We start from the raw sequence: 11,348 nt of genomic DNA, 5'->3' as shown, positions 1-11,348 counted from the left end.
ACAAGAAGGGTATCACGCCACCCATTATATACCTCATATAAAGATTCTCGTAATAGATTTAAAGCGCGGGCATGAGTTTGACTATGGCCGCAAAAGTAACTATTTCCCGGGCATATTTCTGCGTGTGCTTGTTCCCAGCGTATAATGATATTACGCACGCGTTAATGATTTCGCGCGGGAAAATTACGCAGAAATCGCAGATTGTAATATGTGCGTTCGCATTGAAACTATTATTTTCTCTTCCCAAAATCGATGCTTTTAACCAAACAGATGACAAGAATCTTAAGATTTGGTATATAAAACAAATATTGACTGCTTTCTATTCGGGGCAAGGTTAAAAGTATAGGCCCGCGGTGATATCGGCTACGGCTCGGGCATAGTTATTGTTTTGAGATCACCTTGGGCTTTGTATACTATAAAATAACGAAAGCGAGTGCAAGAAGGGAGTGTTGATGTTCATCCCATCAACAGTAGAAAAGTTCCAATTATAGGAATGGTCTATTTAGAGAAAATGCAATCATAGAATTAAGCAAAGATTTGCTCCCAATTATTTATTTTAGAACTCAGGCAATATTCAATGGCAAGTATTTTTTATTTTATTTTAGGCATTTTCTCCAAAGTATTTTTACCGATAATATGTTACGTGTTTTGTGTTAACGAGTCAAATCTAAAGATTATGATTGTATCAATGTTGTTTGTATCAGATACATAGCACTACGAATAAAAACCGAAAGTGGGTTAGAAAAAATACGGATCACAGAGGAGTCCAAGTCGTTGATACCAAAGGTAAGAATATAATGATCACGAGCAGTAAACTGTGATGTGCCCTAAGTAATTTAATTTGATTATTTATCTTTGTTTAGAATTTAGAATTACTTCCATGAGAGACGGGAAATCACACTGGCAAGAGTTTGTAAAGACATTTTGGGATTATTTCTCTGATTTTTTATTTGTTTTGCCTTTTGTTATTCTTTTGACAACGTCATAATTTAAGTTTATTTTGTCCGTACTTCGGCACGACTTTTCAGATTTAAATTTGGATTCAAAGATGCTCATTCAAGAATATGTTCCGAACCCATTTCTGATCGATGGGTACAAATTCAGCATGGGTGTTTATGTTGTGCTCACATCTATCAATCCGTTGAGGGCGTACATTCTTGATTCTACCAGTAGTCTGCGGTTCTGTTCGAAAAGTATAAACATGGAAATTACACAGATGTTACAACGTATAATACTGATATCGACGACAATAAATTATTACACGAGGTAAGATATGAGTACAAAACAAATGAATCCAGCATGAATCCTGTTAATAAAAAACTATTACTTTGACAATTATTGTCAACGACCAATTACCACAAGTTAAGGTCACTTTCTGGAAAGCTGGACTAAACAGAGTCATCTAATGTACTGATTCCTCATATGTTAATTATTATTAATTTCTAAGAGAACTAAAGAGGTCAAGAAGACTGCTGCTGAAAACTTAGAGGAATATGGGCTCTTCCATTTGATATCCACACACCCCTTATAGAAAATATATGGTGTATAGTTTTCAAAATGTAGTCACTCATTTAGGTAACCCATTTAAAATTCACACGCTCTGTGTGGACGATGAAGGTCATGTCTAATGGCAAAGGGTTTTGTGGATTTCAATGGAATACCTTATTGGACCATTGCACTGATGCTTACCCGTGGTTATTAAATGTGATTCGACCGGCCAAATGAAGCTCCTTTGAAAGCGCGTTATTACTGATTGAAGTTTGCAAAAACTGATTGAAGTTTGCAAAACTGATTGAAGTTTGCAAAAACTGATTGAAGTTTGCAAAAACTGATTGAAGTTTGCAAAACTGATTGAAGTTTGCAAAACTGATTGAAGTTTGCAAAACTGATTGAAGTTTGCAAAACTGATTGAAGTTTGCAAAACTGATTGAAGTTTGCAAAACTGATTGAAGTTTGCAAAACTGATTGAAGTCTGCAAAAACTGATTGAAGTCTGCATGTCCCTCATGGTACACCGTAGTTAATTATTACCATCTTCAACTTGAAAAGTATCACAGTGAAAAGTATATAGTCAGAGGCACTGTTGTTGAAATCCTTATGACATACTTGGTCGCACCATGTTCAGCTGATGTATGTACGAGTCCAGTGCTTTACAAACCCAATTAAGTTACCCAGCCCTTACATTGTGGTCGATATCTAATCACCAATAGCGCTGGGTTTGAATGTCCCGTGGTGTTTTAAATCACATTATGATTATTTTTAATTTATTTTGCCTCCACTGACCATGCTGACAGATACCTAGATTTGACGAACCACGCACACGATTTGCTTACAAACACAATAAACTGTTAGAAATGCGTTTTCAGGAAACGGGTAAGTTTTGTTGTTGTTTTCTCCATTTTCTTTTTTATTTTTATTCATCATCATCATCATTTTGTTTGGATGCAGTATACCTTCAGTATCTCCCAGGAGGTGCTGGGCATACTGTAAGTACAGTGTGCGCGGTCGTCCCGGTTTCCTCTTCCCATGTGGTGGAATATAAAGGACATATTCTTTCACAGGCTAGTCCTCTTCAAGACGCAGTATATGGCCGAGAAATTTGAGTTGATGAATTCTGACTCTGGCTACCAGAGAAGTGGTGTTGGTTATTTTTTATTAACATCTGTTAAGTTTTGTTGTGCTTTTTTCATGCGATGTCTTACATTAAATTCAATAAAGCAACATTGAAAAAATTAAATGCTACCGGTACATTCTTATTTCAAGTGCAACTTGAAACTAATAAGTCATCGTATTATATAGTACATGTATATTTATCGTATTTACTTGACTCAACGAATGCATTAAATAATCAAAGCTATAATATGGGCTACATTTTTACGCAGCGTCTGACAGAAATTATAATGAAACTATAGTCCTTGTCTGCGCCATCGAAACATCTTACTCGATATACATAGAACGGTCATGTCTGCGACAATTTAACTGTCTTTGGAACTTCACTGCGCCAAAAAAGTGTCCCTACACTTCGAAAAATACCTTAATTTTAAAACTAGATAATACTGGCCAGGGGTAAATTTATCTTCTTAATAGATTTCTATCCTCGATATTATGACAACCCATTGAATGCAATGTGACCTCAAGAAGTAAAGTTGCAAGCATTTGATCAGACGAAGGTCCAGTCCAGTCCAGGGACCAACAGCCGTATTCAAAATTTCCGGACTAGACTTCTCTTTTGAGAGTGGTGGATGACCAATTTATGCGTACCCTTTTTTAATTTAAATTTAAAACAAAAGCAAAAGGGAAACTGAAACAAAAGAACTGGAAAGTAAGATAAGATAAAAGTTGTGAAAAGTACAGAAAAGAGAGAAATGAAATAAAAACTTCTTAAATTCAAGTTTGACTGAAGAATCTGTGTTGTCTCTTGCGTCTAATCAAATGCTCGGAACTTCGTGAGGTCACATTGGATTCTATATATATGGGGTATCATAATGTGCAGTATTTAGATAATGCATCTATTAAAAATAAAAATTACCCAAATATGATTTTAGTTGTAAATTATTTGAGTATAAATTATTTACCACTTTTCACCTAATTAATGTGCATAGGACCTTAAAAATTACAAATGTCCGAACGAACATATTGACTATGTCATGATATAGCCTATAGTTAACTACAAGCAGCGCCTTATTATCGCGGCAATAACGAGGGCCTGGATTCTAGATGGTTTTAGAAACTAATGGCCACTTTCTTGACTACCAGACGATATACTCCATACATTGTATATTTCAGGGGCCAATTCTTCTTATGTCAGACAACAAATATACGAAGCGGTTCGAGACATCCTTATTACAAGAGAGGGGCGTTTGGACGAGAAGTTGGCATCACTAATTCCAAAAGATAGGAGAAACTTAAAACTGTAGTAAGTTTTATTCTTCAATATGTACACGATCTTCTCAGACAAGTTCGACAATATACAGTTTATTTTCCCCGATACTTTTATGTTCATGGATTTGTGGCACACATGATGTTCAACGCAAATAAATGAGACAGGTGTTAGAGATGTAATTACTTTTCGAATTTCTACTTTCTGCACGAGTGTGTACTTAAATGCCCCGTGAAAGGCTAATTCTGAAGGGCTTTAAATACAGTAAAATGTAAGCGTTTGTGATAAAAATAGAAGTTTAAAAAATGCCTGGATGTATTCATCAATTCTCTCATATAGATGTCCACGGTTAAGCGGCTAAGTGGTTATCTTTTACTTTACCTCGTTATTTCGGCTTAAATGACCGAAAAACCTCCTTGACAGTTGTTGCTAATATTATGTAATAATTTGTGGCAAAGAATAACAAACAAATTTGACCATATACGTTTACGGCTTTAAGTAGGTCAAACTAGACCACTCTATTTATTCGTGGAGGTTTATATGAGGTTTATAACCAAGCGTTATAGCTCGTTATAACCGTTACTCAACAACATAGGGGGAAAAGGACCACGTATCGCAAACTAACACAATATAACATTTAATCACAATAAGATGTCATGATGGTATATGGATTTTCCCTCTTGGATAACTTTAGGCCAATAGGATTTATGTTTTTCTCACCTTAAAGTGAGCTGGTTGTTTATGACAAGTAGTCATGCATCATGATTCTTCTTATTGATAGGCAGATTTTCTTAGCTTCTACACATAGGGTTCAGATTGTTATGCAAATGAGTTGGTCCCTTGTTCAGGAGTGGGAGATATCTGGTCTGGTCATTCAAATACAAGACAGAGGAGGGTTGACACCTAACTTGTTGTACTCCATGTTAATGCGCTAAATCCATGTGCAGGAATAGTATAGACAGGGCTGCATGTTTGCATTTCTTTATGAAAGTTAAAACAGAACTTTCTCAACTGCTGCGCTGCCTCGCCAGTGTAACTTGTTGTAGCCAAATACTTTGCCAGGATAGTGGTGCTGGAGTTGTTATCATCTTTATAAGCTGACGTTTGTGTCATGAAAGCAGAGCTTTCCTCCTAACTACTGGGTAGTTGTTTTGGATGTCAAATTGAAATATTTCGTGTAAGTGTTAATTTTATTTCATAATAATTTGTAAAGGAAATAATAGTGTAAAATACCCAAATTTATTATGTGGAGGATTAAAGTGTAGTAAAGGTTTAACATCTGTCTATGTAAAGGTTTTATGCAAGTTAAAGCAAGACAGAAATTAGTAAATTAATTCCTCCAATTTGTTTAGAAATTGATAGTAATGTATGATTAGGTATTCAAGCAAACATTGTGCTCATCCATGCTAATCATAAGATGAATACAGTTGTATTTCGATAATTGTGATATTTTAAATATGTTTTGGCATTATAAAAATCTTCTGCTAAAATAGAAATATGGTAATGAAAATTAACATTGCCCATTGTTAATATGGATTTGAGATGATCTCATGATCTCAATCACTCGATCAATATTCTTCTGGTTACTCAGCATGATCAGTAATCTTGGTTATCCAAATAGACTTCTTCTTAATTGTGGATATGAACTGTGGATTTGATGAAGCAAATACTACTTTGTTGTTTAATGAAGCATCTTGCAATTCCTAATTAATTGAGCTTTCAATTCCTAATTAATTGAGCTTTCAATTAAAATAATACTAGATGAATTGGTATTTTTGAATGTTCATATTTGTACTTTTATTATACAGCCGTAAAAGTGTGGCACTTTGAATGGTTCTTCTCAGTGAGAGTATGATGTCTGTGACGATCTAACTGGTCTACATCAAGACACGCATATGAACTTGTGGCATCTGAATTAAGCCAACATCTGAATTCTACATCCGACGACAACGTGTGACAAGGAAAACATTGTATCCACAAACTGTGAGATTGTGAAAATCTAAACTAGTACATGTACATGTTTTGTCATAAAATACTTTCTAGTATTCCAAATTCTCTCTGTGCACAGATGATTAAGATTGAAACATTGATAATAATTCAAGAAACCGGTTTAATCTTTATAGTAACAAAAACAAAAGAATGTTACATAACAGTGATCTTTATTTTTGTGTGTATTGTTTATTTTGATTGATGAATAAGACTGATTTAAGTATAAATTTGCGTAACGTGTATATTTCATCTGTGTCCTTAGACGTGTGTGATTCCAGATTCGTGGTTCAAGACATTGCCAAAAGCAATAATCAAGATCAATCTCTTGTTCTTGACATTTTATGGGGGCTCGTCCGGGAACGTTCCGAAAAAGGAATGAATATTTCTTAGAGAAGGAATATAACGAATATGTCTTTGAGTCACTGTCATGAGGGTCATACATTTCTTCGTGAAATAGATGATGTATATTGTTACAAATACTAGTAGGTAGGTTCAGTGAAGGATCTGCATCTTTGGATATTTTTAATTAATTTGTCAGCAAATTGCTATTGTTCTCGCTTCGTATTCTGCTCCGTTACATGTTACACTGTGCTATTATTTGTCGCATATGCTAGGCGTTGCCATTTCAAATTTTAGGTGTGATATTATTCCTCAGCATGGAGTTAGAAAAGATAACAGAGGTGGGCAAACAATTAGGTCTCGATGGGGCTGACTTACACAAATTTATTCAAGAGGAAAGAGCAAGTGAAAGAGATTTGAGGGCTATGCAAAGAGATTTTCAAAAAGAAAAAGAACATCATGAGAAAGAGGTTTTGAGCATGCAAATTGAGTTAGAAAAATTGAAGAAAGGGACAGCTGAGCAGGCTCCTAGTCCTTCGCTTTTAGATATACTCCGTCCAAAAGCTAATACTCCTAAGTTACCTCAATTCTGTGAAGATAAAGATGATATGGACGCTTATCTTCAACGCTTTGAACGCTACGCTGATGCGCGACATTGGAAAAAAGAAGAGTGGGCTGTTAACCTGAGTGCGCTTTTGCAAGGGAAAGGTGTTTCCACTTACAATAGGCTAGCTCCTTCTGAAGCTAACAAGTATGATGTTTTAAAACCAGAATTGCTTAAGGCTTATCAACTCACTGAAGAAGGTTTTAAGGACAAGTTTAGGTCAGCTAAACCAGAGTCTAATGAAAGTGCTATTCAGTTCTTAGCTCGTACTCGTGATTATTTAGATAGGTGGATAGAATTATCTGAAACTCCAAAACATTTGACGGTGTTGTAGATTTGTATCTCAAGGAACAATTTTTAAGTGCTTGTTCTAAAGACTTGGCTCTTTTTATTAAAGAACGCCATCCTAAGACTTGTAAAGATATGACTGATATTGCTACACAATTTCTTGATGCTAGAGGTGGATGGGGCTTAGCAGCCAATAGTAAGACTAGTCAGAGAGGACAATCGTCTTCGGGTAAGAAATCCCACACTCAGCCCAATCATAGTAGTAATAGTAATACAAGTAAGCCAAATGACAATCGTAAGCCAAATGACAATCGTACATTTCGACCTCGGTGCTACATATGTAATAAGACTGGTCATATGGCGAAAGACTGTCCTGATAGATCCAGAGTGCTCAAGGCAGCAGGATTAGTGACGGGTGCTAAATCAAAAACTAACACAGGTAAACAGAAAAACCAAAATTCTGCAGGTAATCAAAGTTGTACAAATTGTGATTGTGACAAGTGTCAAGGTATTACAGATTTAGGTGCTTGTATGGTGGTAACTAGGGATCCACATTGTACAGACTCCGAAGCAGATGATGGTTATGTCACTTTGTCCTGTGGACACAGGTTACCTGTGATGAGTGCTGCGTGTAGTGCACACGGTGTAAAGAAGATGCCAATTACGCAAGGTATGGTAGATGATAACTTAGTCACTGTCTTACGTGATAGTGGTTGTAGTACTGTAGTAGTTCGTAGAAGCCTAGTGTCAAATAGCCAATTGACTGGTGAGTATAAAACATGTGTACTCATAGATGGGACTATTAGAAGAGTGCCAGTTGCCATTATTGATGTGAATACACCATATTATGTTGGTGAAATCACTGCCTTATGTATGAACAATCCTGTCTATGACCTCATATTGGGTAACATTCCAGGTGTTCGTGATCCATCACAACCAGATACTTCTTGGAAGAAACCAGATGTTCATTGTGAACAACATGGTGAGTTAGAATTAGACACACCAGACTTAGTTAATGCGGTTGAGACTAGAGCTCAAAAGGTAGCTAAGGAAAAGCCTCTAAGAGAACTTAAGGTACCAAAAGCTATGAGTGAGATAGTTACTGTTGAGAAGCTTATCCAGGCACAGGAAGGTGATACTACCCTAGATAAACTTCGTGAGATGGCTTATTCAGGAGAAGAAAAGGTAACTCGTAATGGTGGTAAGTCTAAGTTCGTTTTACAGAAAGGAATACTCTACCGAGAATTCCAATCCCCAACTTTCCAATTTGGTGAGAAACTCCAACAGGTTGTTGTGCCAAGACAGTATCGTGATCAGGTAATTAAATTGGCGCACGAATCCATCCTTGGAGGTCATCAAGGTATCCAAAAGACGACAGACAAGGTACTTAGCAATTTCTTTTGGACAGGTTTGACTTCAGATATATCTAGATTTTGTCAATCATGCGATAGCTGCCAAAGAACGTTACCGAAAGGACGCGTTACAAAAGTACCGCTTGGAAGCATGCCATTGATAGACACGCCATTTCAGCGCATTGCAATTGATTTGGTAGGACCTATTTACCCATGCACTGATCGTAAGAACAGGTACATACTTACAATTGTGGATTATGCGACACGCTATCCGGAAGCTGTTGCATTAGCCCACATAGACACAAAAACTGTAGCTGAAGCATTGTTAGACATTTACTCAAGAGTAGGTATTCCCCGTGAAATTTTGACAGACAATGGATCTCAGTTCATTAGTGATGTGATGAAGGAGGTAAGTCGACTTCTTTCAATCAAGCATTTAACCAGTTCTCCCTATCATCCGATCTGTAATGGACTTGTAGAAAGGTTCAACGGAACTTTGAAACTTATGTTACGTAAGATGTGTGAAGAACGTCCAACTGACTGGGACAGGTATTTAAATGCATTGTTGTTCGCATACAGAGAGACTCCTCAATCCAGTATTGGATTTTCACCTTTCGAATTGCTTTATGGTAGAGTGGTGAGAGGTCCCCTTACTGTGTTGAAGGAACTGTGGACTGGTGAGATTGAGGAACCTGAAACTAAGAGTACGTATCAGTATGTGTTAGATTTACAAGATAGACTAGAGAAGACTTGTGATTTGGCACGACAAGAATTGCAGAAATCACAGAGTAAGTACAAGAGTTACTACAATAGGAAAGCCAAGTGTAGGAAATTCAAAGTAGGTGATGAAGTCCTCTTACTTCTTCCAACTGATCGCAACAAGCTCCTCATGCATTGGAAAGGGCCGTTTCCCATTGTTGACAAGGTAGGATCTATGGATTACAAAATAGATTTTGGTCACCATGTGAAAACTTTCCATGCAAATCTTCTGAAGAAGTATTACAGGAGACAAGAAGATCAGCCACAAATGGTTGTGACTGCAGGACTTCTTGATGTGGCTTGTACATCCGTCATTGAGATTGAGGACAACGTTGAGCTGAAATCAAATGAGAATCTGCTACAAATTCCCGCACTCAAACAGAAGGAGTTCGCATCTGACGTCAAGGTATGTAGCAACTTGTCAGATGAACAGCAACATGAGGTAAAGAGACTGCTGAATAACTACAAGGACGTGTTGACTGATGTTCCAGGTGACACCAACTTAGGTCATCATGATATCAAGCTCACAGATAACACACCTATTCGTAGCAGACCTTACCCCATACCACATGCGCTTCGTGAAACTGTGAAGGATGAAGTGAAAGCCATGATAGACATGGGTGTTGTTGAACCATCTGAAAGTCCCTACGCTGCTCCATTGGTAATAGTAAAGAAGACAGATGGAAGTAATCGCGTGTGCTGTGACATGCGCAAGATTAATCGTGTCACCGTCTTCGATGCGGAACCAACTCCTGATCAAAGTGAAATATTCGCAAAGTTAGCAAATGATCACTTCTTCACTAAGATCGACCTTAGTAAAGGTTATTGGCAGGTGCCATTAACAGAACATGCCAAACCCCTAACAGCATTCATAACTCATGATGGACTCTACCAGTTTACACGTATGGCCTTTGGACTCGTAAACAGTGGAGCTACGTTTAACAGGATCATGAGGAAACTGTTGAGAGGTTTGCAAAGTGTTGACAACTATATTGACGACATTTTAGTACACACTGCATCTTGGGAAGAACACATAGAGACATTGAGAGAATTGCTGCAGAGATTAAGAAAGGCCAAGTTGACGGCAAGACCAACGAAGTGCTACATAGGTTTTGAGAAGGTAGAATTTCTTGGCCATGTCGTAGGTCAGGGTATGCTGCAACCAAACTCAAACAAGTTGGAAGCAATTCAGAATGCGCCAAGACCACAAACGAAAACTCAACTTCGTTCATTCCTTGGTTTGGCCAATTACTACAGAGCCTTTATACCAAACTTTGCTGCTGTAGCGGTTCCACTAACAGATGAGACTAAGAAAGGAAGACCAACCAAGATAGAATGGGGTGACAGCCAGGAATTAGCGTTCCGAACTTTGAAGGCAAAGTTGTCGGAATCTCCCATTCTTCATCTTCCAGACATCAACAGACCGTTCATTCTCCGAACAGATGCGTCTGATGATGGTGTCGGAGCCGTTCTACTACAAGAGTTTGATGGAGAAAAGTTCCCCATTTCGTATGCCAGCAAGAAACTACTGACTGCACAGAAGAACTATTCTGTGATGGAGAAAGAGAGTTATGCCATAGTTTGGGCTATTCAGAAGTTCGAACCATTTCTGTACGGACGGAAATTTCAACTGGAAACTGACCATCGGCCATTGTTATGCATGCAACGATCCAAGGTAGCAAATGGGCGCATAATGCGATGGGCGTTAGCGTTGCAACCTTATCACTTCACAATGATAGCGATCAAGGGCAAGGATAACGTTGGTGCTGATTACATGAGCAGGTCGACAGGTTAGTAAGTTTTCACTCATGGATCGGTGTGTAGTTTTGATCTTATTCCAAGTGTGAAAATTTAAGGTGTGGTAAATGTTAAGGTAACATTTATCTTAAGGGGGGAGTGAAATGTCATGATGGTATATGGATTTTCCCTCTTGGATAACTTTAGGCCAATAGGATTTATGTTTTTCTCACCTTAAAGTGAGCTGGTTGTTTATGACAAGTAGTCATGCATCATGATTCTTCTTATTGATAGGCAGATTTTCTTAGCTTCTACACATAGGGTTCAGATTGTTATGCAAATGAGTTGGTCCCTTGTTCAGGAGTGGGAGATATCTGGTCTGGTCATTCAAATACAAGACA

At 37.6% G+C, this 11,348-nt stretch overlaps 1 protein-coding gene and 1 long non-coding RNA gene across 2 annotated transcripts; both read left to right on the top strand.

Moving 5' to 3' along the window:
* The first annotated feature begins 1,033 nt into the window (after positions 1-1,033).
* Positions 1,034-3,909, top strand: LOC140149707 (uncharacterized). The gene is made up of 3 exons (XR_011858709.1): positions 1,034-1,266; positions 2,294-2,372; positions 3,786-3,909. It is a non-coding gene; the product is annotated as an uncharacterized lncRNA (long non-coding RNA).
* Positions 3,910-6,412: 2,503 nt separating this feature from the next.
* LOC140150025 (uncharacterized) lies at positions 6,413-11,005 on the top strand. The gene is given in 2 exon segments (XM_072172030.1): positions 6,413-7,116; positions 7,119-11,005. Coding segments are annotated over 2 exon segments (4,479 nt in total). The 5' UTR covers positions 6,413-6,524.
* Positions 11,006-11,348: the final 343 nt, after the last annotated feature.

The sequence above is a fragment of the Amphiura filiformis genome, chromosome 4, assembly GCF_039555335.1.
Source record: "Amphiura filiformis chromosome 4, Afil_fr2py, whole genome shotgun sequence".
NCBI classification, from domain to species: Eukaryota; Metazoa; Echinodermata; class Ophiuroidea; order Amphilepidida; family Amphiuridae; genus Amphiura; species Amphiura filiformis.
This window is presented reverse-complemented; position numbering and strand designations above follow the sequence as displayed.